Source organism: Nycticebus coucang, chromosome 3 (genome assembly GCF_027406575.1).
Source record: "Nycticebus coucang isolate mNycCou1 chromosome 3, mNycCou1.pri, whole genome shotgun sequence".
In the NCBI taxonomy this organism is placed as follows: Eukaryota; Metazoa; Chordata; class Mammalia; order Primates; family Lorisidae; genus Nycticebus; species Nycticebus coucang.
The window spans coordinates 540507-564960 of NC_069782.1; the positions used below are offsets into that span (position 1 = coordinate 540507).

The window sequence follows — 24454 nt, forward strand, 5'->3', positions numbered from 1 at the left end:
CTAGGCTGACTCACTGCACACTAGCCGGAAGCGCGCTGTGGCTAGCGCAGGGGTGCGGCCAGACTGGGGCACAGGCATCATCCCTCCGGTGACGTAGTTCCGGCGCGCCGGTTCTAGCGGCGGCGGGAATGGAGCTGAAGATTGTCTTCTCTGTCGAGGCCTGGCGACTGGGAGGGCGTACGGGCTAGACTCTGGGGTCAGGACTTCTCTCTCCTCCACTCCACACTCCTCGAGTCCGTAGGGTTCCGGGCGGCAGCCTCTGCAGGCCGTCTCCAAGAGGGGAGAGTGCAAAGCCACGTACGACCGCCGTCTCAAAGAGTGCAAAGCCACGTACGACCGCTGTGTACCTCCCGGGAGCACATTCCGTTCTTCGAATTTATCACGTTCTGTGGCCCCCTGAGGGTTAAGGACTACGGAGTTTGGAGAGAAACGCGGAGCTTGCGCTCGGCGGGCTGCTGTAGGCTGCTAGGGCAGGATAGGTAGGCTTGGAAGGGCAGAGCGTGCATACTCAATGTAGGACAACCCGTTTAAAATACACGTTCTGGGCTTTGGGGGTTAAGAGGCTGCCTCTTAACCCCTCTTCCACTCCCACTGCCTTACCCTCTCCCACTCCCTATTTTTCAGAACGTGAAGGCCGGGTGAGGTGTTTTCTCACTCACTGGGGGCCTGGAGGTGAGCAGGGGTGGGCATGACCAGCATTACCCAGCTCTTCGATGACCTGTGTGAGGCCCTCCTGCCTGCTGCCAAGAGTCACCTGGGCCAGCGCAGTGTGAACCGGAAGAGGGCAAAGCAGAGCCTCAAGAGGGTGGCCTACAATGCTCTTTTCACAAATCTTTTTCAAGATGAGACACATCAAATGCAGCCTGACCTGTCAAAACTCCCAGTGAGAAACAAGATCCTCATGTTGTCCTTTGACTTGAGAGTCGGTGGCCTGGGCCCCGAGGCAGACCGTTTGGAGGAGCTTGTGGAGGAGCTTGGAGCAGCCCCTTGTTGTCCACTTGTGGAGGTGGGGTCTGTTTTGGACCTCCTGGTTCAGCTGGCAGGGAGTGGTCCCCCTCAAGTAGTGCAAAGAAAACGGGGCTACTTCCTTAACAACAAGCATGTTGGGAGAAATGTTCCATATGGTGGCTATGATTGCTATGATGTCAGTGTGTTTGAGATGGACATTCAGTCTCTGATCTCCAGAGAGGAATCTTTGTGTCATAGTATGATCCAGGAAACACTTCAGGTTATGGAGGCTGCCCCAGGCACTGGCCTACCCACCGTTGGGCTCTTCTCATTTGGTGATCCTTGTAGTGACAGATTTGAAAGAGACACCCGTGTCTCGCTCTTCGGTGCCCTTGTGCACAGCCGAACTTACGACATGGATGTCCGACTCGACCTGCCTCCCGTGCCAGACAGTGCAGACCTTTCTGGACTGGCCATTAAGGTAGAATATTTTCCAGCTCTCATCTCTCTGGGGTTTTGGAAAATGCCTTCTTTAGCTTCTTTTTTTATTATTATAATAAAAGTAGCATAGCTCAGTCAGGGTCACCTGGTGGCTGAGTTGTCTGGAGGCAGCATCTCAGTCACCCTGGGTACAGTGTTGTGGTGTCATAGATCACAGCAACTTCAGATTCCTGGGCTCAAGCAATCCTCCTGTCTCAGCCTCTTGAGTAGTTGGCACTACAGGTGCCTGCCACAACACCTGGCTTGTTTTTCTATCTTTAGTAGAGATGAGGTCCCAGTCTTTTGCTCAGGCTAATCTCAAACTCCTGAGCTCAAGCAATACACCTGCCTTGCTCTCTCAGAGTGCTGGGATTACAGGCATGAGCCACTGTGTCTGTCCCTATACAATGCATTTTGAAATATTTTTCTACTTACAATATGGGGTGTTTCCCTATGTTATATAAATCATTACTGACCTTTGTGTTTTATTGCTTTATGAATGTTGCTAAAACTATTATTTTCTTTTTTTTTTCCAGTTTTTGGCCAGGGCTGGGTTTGAACCGCATACCTCCGGCATATGGGGCTGGCACTCTACTCCTTGAGCCACAGGCGCCGCCTAAAACTATTATTTTCATTCATTCCATTACTGTGAGATATTTAGGTTATTTCCAAATATAAATGATGCTACAGTTAAATATTTTGGTGTACATTAATTTTTTTGTAGCCAATATGATTTTTTTTTTCTTACGGTGGGTTCCCCAAAGTAGAATTCCCAGGTCTGAGGTATTTCATAAAAATTTAATTGTAAGTTATATTGAGGTGGGCCTGGCTGGGGTTGTGCCTGACTGCGTGGCCAGATGCCGGTGCCATAAAAAAAAGTTATATCTAAGGGCCAAGGGAGGGGAGGGGGGAGGTTGGGGTGGAGGGAGGATAATTGGTGGGGTCATACCTATGGTGCATCTTAGAATGGGTACCAGGCGAAACTTACTAAATGCAGAATACAAATGTCTGCATACAATAACTAAGAAAATGCCATGAAGGCTATATTAAACAGTTTGATGAAAATATTTCAGATTGTATATGAACCAGCACATTGTACCCCTTGATTGCACTAATGTACACAGCTATGATTTAAAAAAAAAAGTTACATTGAGGCTTCTGTGTTATAAGAAATTGGAAATTGGTAGTCTTCCCTTACTCATTTTTTTTTGCAGTTTTTGGCCAGGGCTGGGTTTGAACCCACCACTTCTGGCACATGGGGCTGGCACCCTAACCCTTTGAGCTACAGGTGCCGCCTGGAAATTGGTAGTCTTTAATTATTTTGTTTAATTCCTCAAATGATTTATTGGGGGAAAGTATTATAAAGTACGTATGTGTTAGGTCTTTGTTTTGGTGAATAAATGGAAGTATGTGGATAAAGTTCTGGCATTCTGATCGCACTGGGATGAGATGTGGGTACAGAGGAGTGGGGGTGTGTGTGACATGTCTTGCTTTGCTTTCCAGGTTCCTCAGAGTGTGGATCAGTGGGAGGATGAAGGGTTCCAGTCAGCATCGAATTTGACGCCTGATTCCCAGTCTGAACCCAGCGTAACCCCAGATGTGGACCTGTGGGAAGCTGCACTCACCTATGAGCCCAGCAAGCGGAGGTGCTGGGAGCGAGTTGGATGGTGTGTGAGCCTTTTACATGCATCATCCCACCCATATGAACATGGCCTCAGCATGTGGAGGGAATTGTGTGCTCACTGAGCCAAGGCAGCTCAGATGAGATTAGGAATCTAGAAGTTTCAGCCAGACTGGTATACAAATTATGAGTCTTAGGAGTGAAGAGAGATGCAGAGGAATGACTTCCAGCCTTTAAGGAAGTCCCTGCTGTGCCATAATGTCTGAGAATCACTCCTAGCAGAGGAGTCAGTAGGCAGCTGAGTTATGTTTTTATTACCAGGGCTTCCAGTCATAGGTAGCTGAGCACTGCCTAGTAGGTGGTGTGGTCAGCGCTAAGAAGAAATGCTGTGTAGGCACAGGGTGCTGATGAAGGAGCCTTTTCCACATCTAAGAAGAGTTGAGAGTGGCCCTGTGGCTGTTGAGTTCTGGTTGTAGCAGCCTTTCCCTGATTGCAGCTTGCTAGCAGCTTGATCCCCGGACACTCACTCTCTGGGCTCATCCTGTGCTGTACTCAGGACCTCTCATGATCTTTGATGTGCTGGTATTTCTCAAAAACTCCCAGAACCAGAGTAGAAAACACACATTTCCCTATTATTGGGTCATGGAATCCCCTTTTCACATCCAATCACACCAGTGATTCTGTGGAACCCAAGATTAGGGAGTGTTGAATTGAAGAATCAGGACTGGCAGGAAGCTGAGTGCCCCCTTATGCTGCCCCCAGCTTCCTGCAGTGTTCCTTGGGGAGGAGCACATGCCCAGTAGGCTCTCTTGGATGTGGTCACATGCCCCCAAATGGAATCCTCCAGGAATACCTGGCTCCCTGCTTCCCAGCACAATGGTGTGGGTAGTTGTCTTGTTGTTTTGTCTTTTCTTTTCTTGTTTTTTTTTTTGTAGAGACAGAGTCTCACTTTATGGCCCTCGGTAGAGGGCCGTGGCCTCACACAGCTCACAGCAACTTGCAACTCCTGGGCTTAAGTGATTCTCCTGCCTCAGCCTCCCGAGCAGCTGGGACTACAGGCACCCGCCACAACGCCCAGCTATATTTTTTGGTTGCAGTTCAGCCAGGGCTGGGTTTAAACCCGCCACCCTTGGTATATGGGGCCGGCGCCCTACCGACTGAGCCACAGGTGCTGCCCTGTTGTTCTGTCTTGTAACAGCCTGTCAGGTCCTTAGTCCTGTCTTTTTGCATGTACAAAGCAAATGTCAGCTCACCATCTTTGTCACCCTGTTCTGAATGCACTTAATCCTCTTGGTGTGCCCTGAAAGCACAGAATTGACCACAGAACTCCAGCACTGAGAAGCACCTTGGTAGTGCTTCCTTAAAGTTTTTTTTTTTGTAGAGACAGAGTCTCACTGTACCGCCCTTGGGTAGAGTGCCATGGCGTCACACGGCTCACAGCAACCTCTAACTCTTGGGCTTACGCGATTCTCTTGCCTCAGCCTCCCAAGCAGCTGGGACTACAGGCGCCTGCCACAATGCCGGGCTATTGGTAGTGCTTCCTACAAGGGGGGCTACAGCCAACATTCCTGAGGGATTGATGTGTGCCTGGCAGTGTGCTCAGGACAGCTTGAGAAGTTTCTACGGGGACCCTTCCCCAGGGCCTCCCAGAACAGAGGTGCTGTGGTCATCCTGGTGGCAGCAGCTGTCATGGGGCCTGAGTTACCCTCTCTCAGTCTTTTTCACTGCCCATTTGGTTGTAAAGCTGAACCATGATTCCTGACATTGCAGAGGGGTTAGCCTGGGGTGTGGTTGAAATTCATTTTGGTGAATCTATTAAGTTGTTGTTTTTTTTTTTTTTTTTTTTGAGACAGTCTCACTATGTTGCCTTTGCTAGAGCTCTATGGTGTCACAGCTCACAGCAACCTCCAACTCCTGGGCTCAAGCGATTCTCTTGCCTCAGACTCCCAAGTAGCCGGGACTACAGGCGCCCGCCACAACGCCTGGCTAAGCTCTCTATATCTTTTTTTTTTTTTTTTTTTGAGACAGAGTCTCACTGTGTCGCTCTGGGTAGAGTGCCATGGTGTTACAGCTCACAGCAACCTCCAACTCTTGGGCTTAAGGGATTCTTTTGCCTCAGCCTCCCAAGTAGCCAGGAGGATGGGAGACTATTTCCTGGGGTCAGAAGCAGCACCCACCTGCTGACTGCATGCCTCTGTTCTACTCTGCCTGCTTCATCCAGCACCTTCCACCCACCCCACACGTGAGAGATTGGGTAGTGTTCCCTTCCAGGGCATAAGTCAGAGCTCATCACTGTTGTGCAGGGCCTCACTATTGCCCTTAGGGTGGAACATGGCCTGACCTTTTCTGAGATGTCACCTGGGTGCAGTGGGGCTAGAGTGTCGGTGTGCAGCAGGGTGGTGGATTGAGGGTGGGTGTGAGGGTGCAGTGGGGTGGTGGATTGAGGGTGGGTGTGAGGGTGCAGTGGGGTGGTGGATTGAGGGTGGGTGTGAGGGTGCAGCAGGGTGGTGGATTGAAGGTGGGTATGGGTGTGCAGCAGGGTGGTAAATTGAAGGTAGGTGTGGGTGTGTAGTGGGGTGGTGGATTGAGGGTGGGTGTGAGGGTGCAGCAGGGTGGTGGATTGAGGGTGGGTATGAGGGTGCAGCAGTGTACCCCACAAACCTGGACAGAGCGTCGTCAGTTGGCATATTTTCCTTGGTGGTTGCCTGTATGCAGGTCCACCTTCCACTAATCCATCTTGTCTTGTCTTAAAAATTAGACATTTTTGGCAGTGCCTGTGGCTCAGTGGGTAGGGCCCCGGCCCTATATACCGAGGGTGGTGGCTTCAAACCTGCTCCTGGCCAAACTGCAACAAAAAAATAGCTGGGTGTTGTGGGGGGATGCTTGTAGTCCCAGCTACTCAAGAGGCTAAGGCAAGAGAATCACCTAAGCCCAGGAGTTGGAGGTTGCTGTGAGCTGTGTGACGCCATGGCACTTTACCAAGGGCGACAAAGTGGGACTCTGTCTCTACAAAAAAAAAAAAAAAAAAGATATTTCGCGGCTGGTCACAGTGGCTCGTGCCTATAATCCTAGCACTCTGGGAGACCGAGGCATGTGGATGGCCTGAATTTAGGAGTTTGAGAACAGCCTGAGCCAGAGCAAGACCTTGTCTCTAAAAAATAGCTGGTGATGGCTGAGTGCCTGTAGCACAGTGGTTACAGCGCCAGCCACATATACTAAGACTGGTGAGTTCGAACCCAATGTGGGTCAGCTTAATGACAATGACCATTGTAACAAAAAATAGCTGGGTGTTGTGGCAGGCGCCTATAGTCCCAGCTACTTGGGAGACTGAGGCAAGAGAATCACTTAAGCGCAAGAGTTTGAGGTTTCTGTGAGCTGTGACGCCATCGCAGTCTACTTAGGGTGACAAAGTGAAACTATCTCAAAAAAAAAAAAAAGAAGTTAAATATTTCGCTGGGCATGTGGTGGCTCACACCTATGATCCCAGCACTCTGGGGGGGTCAAGGTGGGTGGATCACCTAAGCTCAGGAGTTGGAGACCGGCCTGAGCTAAAGCAAGACCCCCTGTCTCTAAAAATAGGCTGAGGCAAGAGAATTGCTTGAGCCTAAGAGTCTGAGGTTTGTGAAGCTATGAGGCCATGCACTCTATTGGGGGTAACAAAGTGAGAGTATTTCTGCATCAATCCCTTGTGTTTTCTTCGAGGGGGAAAGTAAAATCTGCCTATTTATCTGTTTGTCTTTATCTGATGCCTGTTACCATCCTAGCCTTTCCTGAACATGTAGCTCTGCTGTACTGTGTCTTGATGTTGTGGAGGCACAGACTTGCTGAACCTTCTGTGAACTGAAACTCCACTTTTGTCAAACAACTACTCTTTTGGGGCTGTGTGCAGTGGCTCATGCTAGTAATCCCAGCACTCTGGCAGGCCCAGGCAGGTGGATTGCCTGAGCTCACAGGTTAGAGACCAGCCAGAGCCAGAGCGCCACCCCGTCTCTAAAAATAGCTGGGTGTTGGGGCAGGTGCCTGTAGTCCCAGCTACTGGGGAGGCTGAGGCAAGAGAATCACTTGAGCCCAAGAGTTTGAGGTTGCTGTGAGCCAGGATACCATGGCATTCTATGGAGGGTGATGAAGTGAGGCTCTGTTTTTAAAAAAAACAAACTCCTTTTCACTCCTGCTCCCTTGGCCTGACAGCCACTGTTCTTTCTGTCTTTAGGATTTTGACTACTGGTGAGGACCTTATATGAGTGGAATCATAATATTTGCCCTTTTGTGACTGGCTCCTTTCACTCAGCACAGTGTCCTCAAGGGACATCCCTGTGATAGTATGTGTCAGAATATTCTTCCTTTTCAAGGCTGATTAATAGGCCATAGTGTGGGTGGAGGACATTGTTTATCCATTCATTTCTTCTTAGATACTTGGGTTGCTTCTACCATTTGGCTGTTGTGGGCAATGATGCTATGAACATGGGTGTGCTAGCCTTGTGTTTGCTGTTAGTGGAAGAGTACTTGTGAGTGAATCATTGTCCTCAGGATCCGTGGTGTGTCCTGTGAGTGCTCTTCCAGTGCTGCACTAATGGGGAAACTCCTGTTGCTCTCTGGGCCCCAGGCAGGTGCCCTGGACACACTTCCACACAGAGCTGTCCATGTGGAATTGATGGCAGCCAGCCCCGAGACTGGTGGACGCTGACAGAAAGGCTGGGTGGTTGGGATTCATAATTGGTTGTCTTTCATAGATATTTAATGTTTTGAGTCTCTTTCTTCTGTTCGTACCCTCAGAGAATGCATACCTGGTGCTGAGGCGTGGTTGCTGTATCTGCTTACTGCTGTTTTCTCTCTTCCCCACAGCCCCCCTGGCCACAGAGAAGACCCCTACCTCACAGAGGCAGGAAGGGACACTTTTGACAGGTTTTGCAGGCTCCGCCAAGGGGAGCTACAGGTGCTCAGTGGGGGCCTCTTGCAGGCCCCACACCCTGTGCTGGTGAAGGAGTGTGAGCTGGTGAAGGATGCACTGAATGTCCTGATTGGGGTCGTGTCCACCACGTTTTCTCTCTGCCAGGTGAGAAGTGCTCACTTCTGTTTGGGAGCCCACCCTCTAGTCATCTGTGGGGCATCAGGGAAGGTCTGCTGTATGGGCCATGGTACCGGCCACGGATGGCTACAGCCACAGTCATCCCATTTCATTTCTCAAAAGTGTTAATATATTAATTTTTGAAAAACGAACAAGACTAAGATGCTTGTTGCTATCAGTGAAACCAGGGAAAATGCACCTCCCCATTTCCAGTCCCACCCTGCAGAGGTGCTGAGGTATCTTTGGCACCTGCTCAGTGCTTGCAAGCAGTGCAGACTCCAGCTCCAGGAGCGCCTGCTTTGCGGAAGAGTCAAATGGTTTGGATTTGTGACCTTGGCTGCTGCTCTTCTCTTGTCTGTCTTGGCCAGTGTGCTGGGGCTAAGGGTTGGCCCATTTACCTTTCCCAGGTGGGACATTTGGTGGGGTAGGGCAGGAGGTAGACCCATTCACCTTTCTTAGGTAGTACATCTGGTGGGAGAGGGTGGATTCTTTTAGGTGGGTCCACCCTATTTGGGCAGGGTCTATCCTGTCATCCCAGTCTTTGTCTACTATAGGAGGCGGGGTGATGGGCGTGGTATCTCTGACTACTTCCCATGGGGGGAGGGGCTGCATGGGTTGCCCGTGAAGACAATGGGAGAGGGAGAGGAATGAGATAAGGGAGTGGCCTTTGAAGGAACTCTTTTTCAGTCTGAGCTGTTTGGTATCCAGTAAGATGAGGATATGAGTTGTTGTTTTTGGGTGACCGTCTGATTAATAAATCAAGAAATGAGGCAGAGGGTTACTGTTCGAAACTGAGAATGAGAAAAAAATCGTAATTAGTAACCTTATCAGATAATAACCAAAGAGGAAGATGGTCAATGAGAGGCGGGAACCAGTTGCAGTTGCCAGGGCTGCCAGCAATCCTGAGAAGCCGTTTAATACCCATTACTGAGATCTCTGCCTGTTTTTTAGAGGATTTTTACAAGGTGGCAGTGTGGATGAAGTTTCTCCTGTGTTTGTTAGAAAAGAGAAAAATATTGGCTTACTTCTATAAGCAAAAATACTTAGAGTTCCGTTTTCCAGGACGGCGTCCAGGAGGCGTTCTTATTTTCCGAGGTCATTGGTTTTTTGCAGCTAGGCTCAGGAGGGAACTTCAGCTACGTTCTAAGAATGTCTGCACCAGATCTTAAGAAAGACCTGGGCAGCCAGACCTCTGCAGGCTGGACACAGTTTGGGGGGAGTTTGCATTTGGGGCACCGCTTTGCCCAGAAGCCTGGTTTGCTGCACTTAAAGCAGGAGCCTGAGGAAGATTTTGTTTTTTTCGGAACGCCCTGTGGAGTTTTAAGAAGTAGCCAGGTTTTGCTTAGTGACTGAAGCCAATATTGGAGCTCTAAGAGGCACTGCCGCACCTTGATGGCCAGATCAATGAGATCTTGCTAGGAGTTCTGAGGGCCCTGGAGGAAATTCTACCATTTTTTTCCCACCTCTTATGGAAGAGGGTCAGTGGGGGGCCGTGGAAAGGGGGTGATGGGATATTGTCTAAGGGAAGGATGTGGACGTGAGGGTTGTAGGGCAATGAGAATGGGTGGTTGATGGGAAGTTACAGAAGGAAGAGAGATATCCTACATCAGACGTCCTCAAACTTTTTAAACGGAGGGCCAGTTCACTGTCCCTCAGACCATTGGAGGGCCTGACTACAGTTAAAAAAAAAACAAAAAAAAACTATGAACAAATTCCTGTGCACACTGCACATATCTTATTTTGAAGTAAAAAACAAAACAGGAACAAATACAATCACACCGCTTCATGTGGCCCGTGGGCCGCAGTTTGAGGACCCCTGTCCTACACAGAGAAGCTTCCCAGGTGTTCTGATCCAGAGAATGGAGGGATTGTAGGAGAGGGTTGGAGAGGAGCAGTAGGGGCTGTAGAAGGGTCTCAGGACTCGTGCCAGGAGAATCAGGGAGGATTCACAGGATGAACACAGGGAAGGAATATTTCAGAGTGTGAGAAATGCCTGGATATAAGGGATTTCTGACTATTTGCCTAATTTTTTTTTTTCTTGAGACAGAGTCTCACTATGTCGCCCTTGGTAGAGTGCCATGGCGTCACAGCTCCCAGCAACCTCAGACTCTTGGGCTTAAGTGATTCTCTTGCCTCAGCTTCCCAAGTGGCTAGGACTACAGGCATTTGCCTAATTTTCTCAGTAATTACTGAGATCAGGGAGAATTAAGAGATGGAAGGTGCCGTGTTGAGGCCAGTGCAAGCAAATGAGGCATTTAGGTTTGAGGTCAGGATGTTACAGAGTGCGAGATTTTAAAGGACCACCAGAGACATCAATTAATTAAAACCAATTTTAGGAGTCTTTATTAGGTTGGCCAACCAACCTACATGGATACAGAGGGAACAGCCCAGGCCTTGAGAAGGGAAGGTTTTATATAGGGTAAATTATCTATGCCATCAGGGGGCTATGTGCAGTTCAGCCAGCTAGCAAGCAACCAACTTGCATCATTGGTTTGTTACAGAAGCAAAAAAACATTACAACACTTACAGTTACAGCAGTCACAGATCACAAGTCTGGGTGGGAAAACAATGTTACTCTGAAAGTGGGTCAGGCAATAATTGCAGTGCCACACTGGCAGCTACTCTTGTTCCTTTATTTTATTTTAGCTACTTTACTTCCTTCTTTCAAGCAAGGGTAAGGGGTTTCGGGGGGTTTCCTATCCCACCTCAAGGATAGAACTTCAGAGGCTTGAGATTAGTTAAAAGGCAGCTTAGAGGTGAAGAAGGGGAAATGCGTGGCTGAGCGGTACTCATATTGGAAACATTAGATGGATGAAGTTTAAGCAGGATTGGAGAGGTTTCCTGTTTTCTTTTTGTCTCGCTGAAAGAAGGATCCATTTAGCTGGGTCTGATAAGGTATACTTTGGCACCCCAAAGGGGCTTCTCCCCATCCTGGCAGGTTTGGCATCAGATGAAAGGCTATGAAGCCAAGATGAAAGATTATTCTGACGTGTGAGACGAAAGGAAAACGGAGTTTCAGTTTGTGCAATTAAAATGACTTTATTCCACCTGGGTGCAGGTGGGGTAAGGTTTCCAAATGGGAAGAAATCAGCGTGTGGGTAATGCCAGACAGGGGTTTTAAAGGTCAGGAAGGTGGAGGTCGGGACATTCCCTTTCTTGGGTTAGACAAAGAATTTTTTTTTTTTCATAGCTTTTTTCTTTCTTTCTTTCTTTCTTTTTTTTTTTTTCTTGAGACAGAGTCTCACTATGTCATCCTAGGTAGAATGCTGTGGCATCACAGCTTACAGCAACGTCAAACTCTTAGGCTTAAGCGATTCTCCTGCCTCAGTCTCCCAAGTAGTTGGGACTACAAACACCTGCCACAACACTCGGCTGTATTTTTGTTGTAGTTGTCATTGTTTAGCAGGCCCGGGCTGGGTTCAAACCTGTGAGCCCCGGTGTATGTTGCCAGCACCCTATCCGCTGAGCTACAGGTGCCGAGCCTATAGCTATCTTATCATTCTAGGTAAAGATTTGTGAGTTTTGTTGATCTTTTCAAAGAACCAACTTTTACTTTAGTTGATTCCCTCTATTTTTCTTTTTTTTTTTTTTTTTTTTGTAGAGACAGAGTCTCACTTTATGGCCCTCGGTAGAGTGCCGTGGCCTCACACAGCTCACAGCAACCTCCAACTCCTGGGCTTAAGCGATTCTCTTGCCTCAGCCTCCCGAGTAGCTGGGACTACAGGCGCCTGCCACAACACCCGGCTATTTTTTTTTTTTTTGGTTGCAGTTTGGCCGGGGCCGGGTTTGAACCCGCCACCCTCGGTATATGGGGCTGGCGCCCTATGGACTGAGCCACAGGTGCCGCCCTCTTTTTTTTTTTTTAAATAACTGTATTCAGATATAATTCACACACTGCACAATTCACCCATTTCAAGTACAGAGTTGTTTTTTTATTTGTAGAGACAGAGTCTCACTGTACTGCCCTCGGGTAGAGTGCCATGGCGTCACATGGCTCACAGCAACCTCTAACTCTTGGGCTTACGCGATTCTCTTGCCTCAGCCTCCCGAGCAGCTGGGACTACAGGCGCCCGCCACAGTGCCCGGCTATTTTTTTTGTTGTTGCAGTTTGTCCGGGGCTGGGTTTGAACCCACTACCGTCAGCAGATGGGGCCGGCGCCCTACTCACTGAGCCACAGGCGCCGCCCTCAAGTACAGAGTTTAAGACCACACATTCAGGGATCACTTGTATAGTTTGTTCATTTGTTAACAGAGAAGGTTCCCTGAAAGTCTAGAAGAGAGAGAGAGGAAAGAAAGGGATGAAGGAAAGAAAAGCTGATTCCCTCTATTTTTCTACTATTTTTATCTTTGCTCTTTTTTTTTGAGACAGAGCCTCAAGTTGTCATGCTGGGTAGGGTGACTACAGGCACCCGCCACGATGCCTGACTATTTTTTGGTTGCAGCCGTCATTGTTTGGTGGGCCCAGGCTGGATTCAAACCTGCCAGCTCAGGTATATGTGGCTGGAGCCTTAGCTGCTTGAGCCACAGGTGCCAACCCATTCTCTTATCTTTATTATTTCTTTCCTTCTCCTAGTTTTGAGTTTAACTGCTCTCTTAGTAATATTTCCTAAGGTGTCCAGTGTGGCTTTGGCTTGTTTTCTCGGAGCTGTGACATGGCTCAGTACATGTGGTTGTGAGGCTGTTTTAGGAGCTCCCATGCTCTGCGGCTGTGCAGTTGTAGAGAGTACGTAGCAGTAAACATGTATTTTTCAGTGTGGTTGGTGAAAAATTATACCTTGTTGGTTTGTATGTTTTTTGTTATTAGGGGTGGGACACTTTTGAGTATGCCTTTTGGGTAATTTTAGAACTTCCTGTGGGTTTGTCTTATTTTTATTTTATTTTTTTTGAGACAGAGTCTCACTATGTCATCCTCGGTGGAGTGCCATGGCATTACAGCTCATAGTACCCTCAAACTTTTGGGCTTAATTGATTCTCTTGCCTCAGCCTTCCAAGTAGCTGGGACTACAGGCGCCTGCCACAACGCCTGGCTACTGTGGGTGTGTCTTGGTTTGAGTGCCCGGTCTTGGGGGTAGTCTGGGTAGTTTGGTGTTGGAGCCCAGGTGCCTGATGTATGTGACCCTCTCCTGTGCTCCTGCCCAGCTGGCCCAGGCTTTCACAGTGAAGTGTGGTGTCCACGTGTCAGGAGCGTCTCCTGAGAGCATCAGCAGCCTTCTCTCAGAAGTGGCCGAATATGGGACCTACTACACACGCCTGAGTCATTTCTCTCTGCAGCCTGTCCTAGATGCTTCATATAGCAAGGGTCTCGTGTTCCAGGTATGGCCTCAGCCTCACAGCTGTCACACACCTTCAGGAGAACTATGTGCACATTCTGGAAGGTGGGGAACAGAGACTCTACCCCAGGGCCACCGAGTCTAAACCTTTTATTTCTTTGGTAACATCTAACCCCTGATAGTTACCCTTCAGGAATGGGTTGACCAGTCCTAATGTTTGACCTCACCTATCATTCCACTGGACACCTGGGACAGATGTGTTTGAGGGAACTTATAGGTACTGGGGTTTCTGAGCCAAGTCTGGCTCAAGGAATAACTGGTTGAAACAGTTGCAGCTGACTCATGTGCTAGATAGAATCCCACAGGATAGCAGGGTGTGGCCTGAGTGGGTGAGGACAGGTGGGGCATGTCAGGAGAATTGAGGAGCTTCAGGCCCAGGGGGGCTGGGCTGTGTGGGCTCCTTTGAGCATTGGTGCCATATAGTGGAGCTGTGGGGGTGACAGATGGGGTTTAGGCTGTAGACTAGGGAGGGGGTATGTCCCTTAGTGGCATGGGAGGACCTTCTAGGCAGAGGAGCAGTTATGTGTGGAGCTCTGATGGAAGGTGGAGAATAGGTCAGAGAGGGTCCCCAGGGGGAGGGAGGCAGACCTGTGGTTCTTGGTTGTGTGCTGTGTGTGGGCACCCACGCCAGGCCACGTGACTCCTGGTTGTGTGTGGGCTGAGGTTTGTTCTGGGGCGTGACCGTTAGGGGCCGTGCTGCTGTGGTGCAGCTGAGGACACTGGTGCTTCCTAGACACTGTAGTCTTAGCAGCTGAGGCTTTCCAGGGTTAGCCCTGTGTGCAGAGCCTGACCACCCTTCCAGCATCACCCCAGAACCACAGATAAATTGCAAAGAAGCCTTTGTGGTGGGCCGTGGCTTCCTGTGAAGTGTCTTTGCTTCTAGCTGGGTTGGGATGGCTGACTTAACCCATAGATGGCAGCTGCTTGGGAAATGGAGCCCAAGGTTGTGGAGAGACAGGGCCTGAGCTTGGGACCTTGTCCGTGTGCCTGGCTGCTCTCCTCCTAGCCCCTTGCCCATAGGCCTTCACCAGCGGCCTGAGGAGGTACCTGCAGTACTACCGGGCCTGCGTTCTCTCCACACCTCCCACCCTAAGCCTCCTCACCATTGGCTTTCTGTTCAAGAAACTGGGCCGGCAGCTCAGGTGAGCCTTGGGGGTGGCTGGGGGCTTACAGGGTGGTGGAGGGTCAGCCCTATTCTCTGGCAAGGAAGGCCCATGAGCACAACCCACAGCAGGTGTTGGGATGGCTCCTGCCTGGCTGCGTCCACCAAATGCTAGGTGGTGTGGCATCTGCCATTGGCTCCTTGTGGCCAGCCCAGGAGCTCCTGTCTGAACAGGACCCAGGGTTAGGGAACACCTAGGCAGGGTGTTGTTAAGTGCTGTTGTGTGAGAAAGGGTGCTGGGGAGCTGGGGTATGTGTGTGTGTGGGGCTCCACACAGGAGATCCGAGGGCTGAGAGTACCTGATGCAGTGAGGGAGGGGGTCTCTGGTGCCTGCAGACACATGGTACTCCATGTACTGTGTGCCAAACACACCAGTGTAGGAGAAAGGGGCCTGCAAGGGGCTTGGTTCTCCAGGCCAGGAGATGGTGGTGACATGGGCAATGTGGTGGGGGGCTCAGGTAGAGCCCAGGTGTGGGATGGTGGCTTCCTAGACACAGGATGGCTGGAGTCTTTGCTTTGACACAGGAGGGCGTGAGAGTGGGTGGGGAGCTGGGTGGCACATTGAGGATGGGGGTTTGGCAGGTAGCTTAGATCTGGGTTTCTGGGATGAGATGGTTTTAGAGTCTGGGTGGGTGGGCCAGTGACTTTGAGAAGCCAAAGATACACCTGGTATCTGGCCCAGACTTAGGGACCCAGAGCCCTGTCACTTGACTGATCCCATTCTGGGTCTAGGTATCTGGCTGAGCTCTGTGGCGTGGGCATCGCACTCCCAGGAGCCAGTGGAGGAGGGCCCAGAACTGCGTTCCCCACTGTGAGTTGTGCCTCTTTGCTGAGAGTGGAGGCCTGGCTAGCTCCAAAAAGTGGGGGTGGCTGTGAGCAGTCCCCTGGGCCACTGCTGGATGGGGCTCCCCTCGCCACAAACTCCAGGGCGCTGAGTCCATTGCCCTTGCCTTTCTGTAGGGAGTGAAACTACTGTCCTACCTCTACCAGGAGGCTCTGGGTAACTGCAGCAACGAGCACTACCCTGTGCTACTGTCCTTGCTGAAGACTAGCTGTGAACCCTATACACGGTGGGCAGCAGGCCTGGGTGCCCCAAGCAGGCAGGGGTGAGGGCGAGGCTGTGCTCAGGCCAAGGTGACTCTGGCGGTAGCCTTCTGTGAGACACCCACAGAGTGCAGTCACACACCAGGAGGGCAGCATGGGTAACTGGACTCTGGCTGTGGGCATCCTGGGTCGGAGGCCCTGCCCACCCCATACACCAGCCACACCCACCTCACTGCTGGTTTCCCTGTCATCCATGCAGATTCATCCATGACTGGGTGTACAGTGGGGTCTTCAGAGATGTTTATGGCGAGTTCATGATCCAGGTGAACCACGAGTACCTGGGCTGCAGAGGTGAGTGGCCACTGTTGCCCCACGCCTATAGGCTTGAGCTCAGGGCCACTGTGACGCAGCCCCTGCTGTGCTCTGCCACCCTCAGATAAGCTCTACTGGACGCATGGCTATGTGCTCATTTCCAAAGATGTAGAGGACTCCGTGCCTGTGTTCCTGAAGCATATTGCCTACGATGTGTACGTCTGTGGCAAGACAATCAACCTGCTGAGGCTGTGCCATCCCCGGGTGAGGAGGGTTTTATCCGTCTGTGCCTCTGGGTGAGGGCTGCCCTGGGTGAGGAGGGTCTTGCCCACATGCGTGTCCAGGTGAGGGCCGTGCCTGGGAAGGGCTCTGGGCGGCCAGGGGTGAGTGCAGCGGCTATGTCTGAGTCCTTGTGCCGCCTGCCCCAGGGTCTGCCCAGGGCTCACCACAGGTCCTCTCTTGGGCAGCATTACCTCTGTTGGTCTGATGTCCCTGTGCCTCCCATCTCGGTGATTTTCTCCCTTGAGGAGTTGAAGGAGATTGAGAAGGACTGTGCTGTCTATGTTGGGAGGATGGCAAGGGTAGCTCGCTACAGCTCCATCAGTAAAGAAGAGAAGGTGCGTGCACCACGGTCACTTCCCTGTATCGCCTGGGGGTTCAGGCTGATGGGCAAGGGCATGGCATTGGGACGTGCAAGATGAGGAGTCTCCCTTCTGGCCTGTCTACCCTGGTGGTGGCTAGTGTGTGCTGAGGGGGAGCCAGATGCCTAGGACAGGGGCCATGTCCCCCTTCCTGGGTCTGGATGACCTGGCCTGAAGCTTAGGCTTTTCTGCTATGGGCAGCTCCACTGGGGGTTCCCTTGGGCTTGCCAGCTCCAGACAGACTCAGTTCTGGCCTAGCTCCAGGGCCACAGGGCTGAGGTTCTGTGCTCAAGTGGCCTCTACAAACTCCTCTCTTGCTCAGAAGGGATGGATGTCCCTGGGACAGGGGCTGTGCATGTATATCTTCTGTACTTGGTGGGTGGAGGTTTGTTGGTGGGGTCATTGCCATTCCTAGGAACACTCTTCCTGGACTGGTACCTGGTGGGCAGTAGGGAGCCCTAGGCAAGGGCAGACCCAAGAGGCCTAGCAGGGAAGCCCTGTGTCTGGGACCTGCCCTGGTCTGCCTCCCTCCAGGGCAGGCACTCTCAGCCTGGGGCCTCAGCCCCAGATGTCTGAGAGCCTATTGGCTCCAGCCTTGCCTCTTCTCAGAACAGAAGGGATCTGCCTGTCATCATCTGGTACCTTCTTGTGGTCTTGAATTGTGCATTCTACTTTTTGACCCTGAATCTGCATGGGGTTTGAAGGGGCAGATGTGACAAAAGCTGGTGCCCCATGCAGCCATTCCCTTTCCCTTCTGTCCCAGGTGAGGGGACAGAGGATCAGGACAGTTTGTTTATTGATTATCTTTCTCAGGAATTACGTATGGAAATTGCAAAACAAGAATTAATCGTCCACGCCCGGGAAGCAGCATCCAGAGTTCTGAGTGAGCTGAGTGGTAAGCGTGGGCTCAAGTGTTCCCCTTTGCAGTTTGGGGCCCTTGTGGGGTGTCCTTGTGACTGTGCACCTCTCACCATACCAATGTAGACAGGCAGATGTTGGAGCAGATGGCTTTGGATGCCCGGAAGCGAGAGCAGTTTCAGAGGCTGAAAGAACAGTTTGTGAAGGACCAGGAGGTAGGTGTGTACCACCCCTAGGGGTTCAGTATTGTGGAGTCCTGATATAACCAACCAGGCTGTTGTTGTGCAGCGACACCTGGCAGCCAGACAGGAGGAGCTGGATGATGACTTCAGCTATGCCCGTGAGCTCCGAGACAGGGAGAGAAGGCTGAGGTCCCTGAAAGAGGAGCTGGAGAAGAAGGCGAGGTAGGTGGCGGGACTACAGGCAGGTGGAGGTTGCAGAGCCCCACAGTGCTACTTTAATATTGGTGATGATGACTTGACTTTTTCTTTTAACCTTTTTAAAAAATATTTATTTATTTATTTATTTTGCAGTTTTGACCAGGGTCGGGTTTGAACCTGCCACCCTCAGTATATGGGGCCGGCGCCCTACTCCCTGAGCCACAGGTGCCACCCGATGACTTGACTTTTTCATTTTGGAAAATGTCAAGTATAGGGTGGCGCCTGTGACTCAGTGGGTTGGGCGCCAGCCTCATATACTGAGGGTGGCAGGTTCAAACCCAACCGTGGCCAAACTGCAAAAAAAAAAAAATAGCTGGGTGGTGTGGCGGGCGCCTGTAGTCCCAGCTACTCGGGAGGCTGAGGCAAGAGAATCGCCTCAGCCCAGGAATTAGAGGTTGCTGTGAGCTGTGTGATGCCATGGCACTCTACCGAGGGTGACAAAGTAAGACTCTACAAAAAAAAAAAAAAAGAAAAATCTCAAGTGTACATTAAGGTAGACCCATACACTTGAACCCAGAGCACCCACCTGAATTCAGTGCATGTGGCCATTATGCTGTATTCAGATGTCATTGGCTATCCTGAATGTCCTTTTAATGGTTGGTTTGCATAGATTATAATTAAGGCAACATCCATGTGGTGTCCTGCCTCTATGTGTTTATCATCTTTTTTTTTTTTTTTTTTTGAGACAGAGTCTCACTATGTTGCCGTCAGTAGAGTGCTCTGGCATCCCAGGTCACAGCAACCTCAAACTCTTAGGCTTAAGCGATTCTCTTGCCTCAGTCTCCTGTGTAGCTGGGACTATAGGCGCCCGCCACGACACGCGGCTATTTTTTGTTGCAGTTGTTGTTGTTTAGCTGGGCTGGGCTGGGTTTGAACGTGCCAGCCTTGGTGTATGTGTCTGGCGCCATAACCACTATGCTACGGGTGCCGAGCCAGTGTTTATCATAATTCTAAACAGCTCTGGTTTGCGTATTTTTATTTTTTTATATGTATGTATCAATGTATTTTAGAGAGTTACTCGTTGTCCCAGCTAGAGTGCAATGGCATCATCACGGCTCACAGCAACCTCAAACTCCTGGGTGCATGTGATCCTCCTCCCTCAGCCTCCCAAGTAGCTGGGACTGTAGGTGCATGTCACCACACCCAGCTAATTTTTTTATTTTTGTTTATTTTTTTGAGACAAGTTACTTCAGTTGCCCTCAGTAGAGTGCCATGACATTGTAGCCCACAGTAACCTGAAACTCTTGGGCTTAAGCAATCCTCTTATCTTAGCTTTCAGGTAGCTGGGACTACAGGTGCCTGCCACCATACCTGGCTATTTTTAGAGACAAGGTCTTACCTGGCTTATTGCTTAGGCTGGTCTCGGAACTCCTGAGTTCTACTTCCCTTGACCTCGCAGAGTGCTGGGATTACAGGAGCGAGCCACTGTGCCCAGCCAGAACTGAAGCCTTGAAGGGTCTGAGCTGTTCAGCATCTTAGAGAAAGCCCTTTGGAGGAGAGGGTGGCCATGTCCTGCTCAGCCTATGGGATGACCAGTGAGGGATGTGCATGTTAGGGGTGTGTGTGTGTGTCTGTGTATGCACTTATGTTTGTGTATGTGCATGCATGTGTGTGCATGTGAGTAGATTTTCTACCATTTGTACATGGAGAAAAGGCACAGGGAACGTGTTTTTGGCTTATGGCAGCCAGATTGGTGATGGCCAACCCAGGTGTAAGCCCAGTTGCCTGCTGGAGAGGCTTAGCCACTGGGAGTGACAGGCAAGGTAGGCTTTGAATTAAGCAAATAAAATGCTTGCATTGGTTTTGCTTCACACACTTTTACACATTAGCCTCAGTTGGTGGGGCCTGCACCTGTAGAATGGGAAGAGGTGTGGTGTGCACTCAGAAATGAGGCCTGGTTTCTTGAGAGGCTGGGAACCTCCACCTGACTTCAGGTTGTGTAGTCTCATCCTGTATTTGTTAGACAGGATGCAGGCAGGCAGGTGCCTCCCAGGCCTTCAAGTGACACCCCTGAAGCTGCATCACCAGCAGCATCTGTGGCATAGCCCCTTTGTGGACAGTCCAGCCCAAGTTGTGCCTGCTGCGTGGGGTGACTCTGGTGACCGTGTCCTCTCTGGGCAATGGCTTCAGGCAGGCCCTGGTCGACCGTTACAGCAAGTTGTCTGCAGAGGCGGCTCAGCGGGAGCAGAGGGCGCTGTGGAGAGTCCAGAGGCACCAACTGGAAAGTGCACGGCTTCGTTTTCTCTCAGAAGATCAGAGATGCATCCAGGTACCACAGCAGTTTTAGACGGAGGATCTTCCCCTAGCTTTGGGGCTCTTTGAACCCCCTGAAACTGCACACAGATGTATGTGCAGGTGTCAGTTCGGGCTGGCGTTTCTCATAGGTTTGCAAAAGGGCACTGTGCTGCCTCTGTGTGACACCAGTTACACAGGTACAGATAGATGGTAAGAAGCTCGCAGGTGCTCAGCGCCTCTGCAGCCAGGCTCCCAGCTCAGCCCAGCACAAGCCTCATATTGCTCAGGGTGTGTGGCTGCCATGTATGGTGGCTGGGTAGGCTGGGCACCAGCTCCCCTAGTCACTCCTTAGCTGATGCTCTTGTCTTGCCAGCTTGAATTTCAGAGGGTACTAGAAGATGTGCCGGAGGGTCACAGGCCCCAGGAGCCGCTTGCTGTTCTTCAGAGTGCATGCTCCCAGGTGAGGGGCCAAGACAGGACCCAGGGTGCCCAAGCTCTGAGTGGGGTATGCTGGCCTGGCCATGTGCCAGGGTCCTTGGTGCTTGCTGAATGTTGCTGAACTTGGGGCATGGGGTAAGGTAGCTGGAGGAAATGAGAGGTCAGACTGAGTCTGATGGTACTTATGTTTCAGGCTATGTCTCTGGGTCCTGAGCAACCAGACAGAGGCCAAGGCTGTGATTCCAGGCCCAGAAAGCAGCACTTAGGCACCTGGGACTACGTCCACAGTCCAAGTGCACCGATGTCACCATCCCTAGAGGCTACAGCAATGGGGGATTGTGGGGGGCTCCAGCCAGGGGATGGGGCTGAGCCCTTCTCTGCTGGCCTCAGCATTGGAGACTTCCTGCCCATGGGCCTGGAGGCTGAGCAGCCTGTGCAGACCAATGAGGCCCCCCTGTTGGAGGAAGTGCTGCAGACCATCTGTCCAGATCTGCCCTCTGCAGTTCTTGGGGAGACATCTGCAGCAGCCAGCACTCAGTCCTGTGAGCTGCAGGAGTATGATTTTAGTACCATCCTGAGGCCAGCTGTGGCCACTTCACCTTCTCCAGGGACCTTCCAGGCTATAGAGGGTAGCTTGAGTAGCTCAGGGCAGCAGATGTGGGGGGACACTGGCATGAAGCTGGATGCATGTGTCCCTGACACACAGGTGGCTCTGCCTCAGTCATACCCACACAGCAGTGTCACTTCTGAGGAGGGGAGCAGCCACTCCACAGAGCAGCTTCTTGGGCACATGTCAGGGGATGACATTCCCACAGAAGGCTGTGTTCGTGGAACGGCCCCCTCTCGGCCACAGTGGAACCTCCATGGGCATGTGTCAGATGCCAGCATCAGGGTCGGGGAGAACGTGTCAGATGTGGCCCCCTCCCGTCCACGGTGGAACCTCCATGGGCACGTGTCAGATGCCAGCATCAAGGTTGGGGAGAACGTGTCAGACGTGGCTCCCTCTCGGCCACGGTGGAACCTCCACGGGCACGTGTCAGATGCCAGCATCAAGGTCGGGGAGAACGTGTCAGATGTGGCCCCCTCCCGTCCACGATGGAACCTCCATGGGCATGTGTCAGACGCCAGCATCAGGGTCGGGGAGAATGTGTCAGACGTGGCCCCCTCCCGGCCATGGTGGAACACTCATAGACACATCTCTCAGTTCCCCATGATGCTGGGGACACTGCCATCAGAAGCTGAGCCAAACATGTCTGGAACCCCCCAGGCCTCCCCTGGCCAGGTGTCTGAGGCAGGCCTCAGCCCTGGTGCACAGAGCCTAGCCCTGGAGAGTGGGCCACAGTCCCCTGTGGAAATGGTACTCTCAGTGTACTCCTCTGCCTCGGGCAGTGAGGAAGAGAGCAACCTCCAGACCTCACCATCAGCTGTGGCCAGACCTCCTACTCCGGGAGATGGTGTCCACGAGGAGCCAGGTCAGAGAGGGACAAACTGGTGGTGAAAAGTGGGCTTTGGGACCAGTGAGGCCACAAAGCCTGGGCAGAAAAAGGAGGAGGCAGCCTGTGAAGTTGTTAGCTAGATACTGAGATGCTCTTCTGGGTCCATAGGAGGTGCATCCTGAGCCAGGGCTGGCCTGCTGTCCCCTCAGTGGGCACTTGGTCCTGACACTCCTCCCCTACTTTTGTGCCCACCCAGGCCCAGGGAAGAGTGGAGACACTGAGGACCTCTCTGCAAGTTGGCTTCTGAACCCACAGGTCAAGGTGGGCACTTTCTGGGGTTTTTGGGGATCGGGGAGCATGCCAGGAGGGCTCTGTCCCTCTAGGTCCCATGTGCTGTTTTCCTTTTTCAGCACAAGGGTAGGGAACCGGGGAACCAGACGGGGTGGGGAGGCGGTTCTCTGAGGCAGCCTCTTTGCAGGAAGATGCAGCTGCCCAGAGCAGCCCAGGCTCTGGCAAGGAGGCAGCGGAGGCGGAGGCCCGGCGCTGGGGCTGGGAGCAGACCTACCTGAAAGGACTGGCCACGCAGTATCCTCTGGAGCAGTACCCGGACAGCTACGAGGCCATGTGTGAGTGGACAGGCCTGAGCGGGTGGTAGGCGGGAGCTGCCGGCCAGCGTCACCGGCCAGCATCACCGACAGTCTGGTTTCCCACAGCGGACCCCCCTGCTGCTCACCTGCTACATCACGTACTTCCGCGGGCTTTCGCCTTCCCCGTGGACCCTCAGGTCCAGTCAGCCGCGGATGAGACTGCAGTGCAACTGAGTGAGCTGCTGACGCTCCCTGTGCTCATGAAGCGCTCGATCACCGCCCCGCTGGCCGCCCAGTGAGTGCCGGGTCTGCCCAGCTCCCATGCCCAAACTCCCGGCTCCACCCCTCCGCCTCAGCCGGGTTCCAAACTCCAGGCCCCACCCTCAGCCCCGCCCCTGACTCCAGGCCCCGCCCCCAGCATCTCCTTAGTGAACAAGGCTGCTGTTGACTACTTCTTCGTGGAGCTGCACCTCGAGGCGCACTGCGAAGCGTTGCGGCACTTCCTGCTGATGGAGGACGGCGAGTTTGGCCAGTCACTCAGTGACCTGCTCTTCGAGAAAGTAACGGCACAGGCTAGGGGAAGAGGTGGGGAGGGAGGGAAGGCTCGGACCCTCGGCCCTGCGGAGCGGCTCCGGACTCCGCCCCTTTCCCGCCTCAGCTTGGGGCTGGGCTGACGCCTGGGGAGCTGCTCAGCCCGCTGGCCCTCAACTCAGTCTTGAGCAAGGCCCTGCAGTTCAGCCTCCACGGGGACTCCCCGCACGCCGCCAACCTCTCTTTCGCCCTCAAGTACCTGCCTGAGGCGTTTGCGCCCAACGCCCCGGACGTGCTGAGCTGCCTGGAGCTCAGGTACAAGGTCAGCGCTGGCCCTCATCCTGTGGACACGCTGGGCGTGAGCCGAGGGCTGCTGCTGAGTGGGACTTGCTGAGCAGGTGGACTGGCCCCTCAACATGGTCATCACCGAGAGCTGCCTGAGCAAGTACAGTGGCATCTTCTCCTTCCTGCTGCAGCTGAAGCTCATGATGTGGACGCTGAAGGACATCTGCTTCCACCTCAAGCGCTCAGGTAAGGCTGCCTGGGGCCAGGCCGTCCCACGGGGCTGCTTCTCACCCTGTGCCCGTGGCCACTGCTCATCCTCTGCCCTCTGTCCAGCCCTGGTGAGCCGCGTGGCCAGCTCTGTGCAGTTTCGCCAGCTGCAGCTGTTCAAGCATGAGATGCAACACTTCGTGAAGGTCACCCAGGGGTATATCGCCAACCAGATCCTGCATGTCACCTGGTGTGAGTTCAGGGCCAGGCTGGCCGAGGTGGGTGACTTGGAGGAGATTCAGCGAGCCCATGCTGAGTACCTGCACAAGGCCGTTTTTAGGTGAGACTGGGGTTACCAGGGTCCTGTCCCCAGCCCCCAGGGCACTGCCCACCAGCAGCACCACCTCCATGCAGGGGCCTGCTGACGGAGAAGGCGGCACCGGTCATGAACATCATCCACAGCATCTTCAGCCTTGTGCTCAAGTTCCGCAGTCAGCTCATTGCCCAGGCCTGGGGCCCAGCCAGTGGCCCTCGGGGCGCTGAACACCCCAACTTCGCCCTCATGGAGCAGTCCTATAGCACCTTCAAGTACTACTCCCATTTCCTGTTCAAAGGTGAGTGAGCCCCCATCAAGGCTGGGGCCCAGAGCTGTGGGCTTAAGTCTGAGCCTCTCACTTACCCCTCAGTGGTGACCAAGCTGGTAAACCGTGGCTACCAGCCCCACCTAGAAGACTTCCTGCTGCGCATCAACTTCAACAACTACTACCAGGATGCCCGAGGGCCACCCACGCAGGGGACATGTGGGAAATAAAGGGGTCTCAGCCTACCATCGCC

At 52.4% G+C, this 24454-nt stretch overlaps 1 protein-coding gene across 8 annotated transcripts; it reads left to right on the forward strand.

The window, feature by feature from the left end:
• The first annotated feature begins 129 nt into the window (after positions 1 to 129).
• TUBGCP6 (tubulin gamma complex associated protein 6) lies at positions 130 to 24437 on the forward strand. 8 transcript variants are annotated; one of them, XM_053585473.1, is made up of 26 exons: positions 130 to 479; positions 625 to 1429; positions 2932 to 3095; positions 7892 to 8102; positions 13254 to 13427; positions 14465 to 14586; positions 15339 to 15417; positions 15567 to 15676; positions 15910 to 16001; positions 16087 to 16226; positions 16430 to 16579; positions 17417 to 17498; positions 17588 to 17676; positions 17750 to 17865; positions 20032 to 20170; positions 20510 to 20596; positions 20768 to 22046; positions 22267 to 22331; positions 22489 to 22636; positions 22724 to 22892; positions 23016 to 23157; positions 23256 to 23450; positions 23527 to 23659; positions 23747 to 23960; positions 24035 to 24234; positions 24307 to 24437. In XM_053585473.1, exons 2-26 carry the CDS (start codon positions 689 to 691, stop codon positions 24429 to 24431), a joined length of 5166 nt encoding a protein of 1721 aa, XP_053441448.1. In that variant the 5' UTR covers positions 130 to 479; positions 625 to 688; the 3' UTR covers positions 24432 to 24437. The 8 variants fall into 8 exon arrangements, 7 of the variants coding, with proteins under 7 accessions (XP_053441448.1, XP_053441447.1, XP_053441450.1 ...); XM_053585477.1 differs by lacking the exon at positions 130 to 479 and adding an exon at positions 1965 to 2076 and having other exon boundaries at positions 757 to 1429; XM_053585472.1 differs by having other exon boundaries at positions 130 to 1429.
• The last annotated feature ends 17 nt before the right edge of the window (positions 24438 to 24454 follow it).

Excerpts from the sequence above, each read along its gene's own strand:
- TUBGCP6 (XM_053585472.1), top strand. The coding sequence starts at position 689 with ATGACCAGCATTACCCAGCTCTTCGATGACCTGTGTGAGGCCCTCCTG. Across the intron at positions 15,418-15,566 it reads CCAGAACTGCGTTCCCCACT|GGAGTGAAACTACTGTCCTA; the intron begins GTGAGTTGTGCC and ends GCCTTTCTGTAG. Across the intron at positions 16,227-16,429 it reads TGAGGCTGTGCCATCCCCGG|CATTACCTCTGTTGGTCTGA; the intron begins GTGAGGAGGGTT and ends TCTCTTGGGCAG.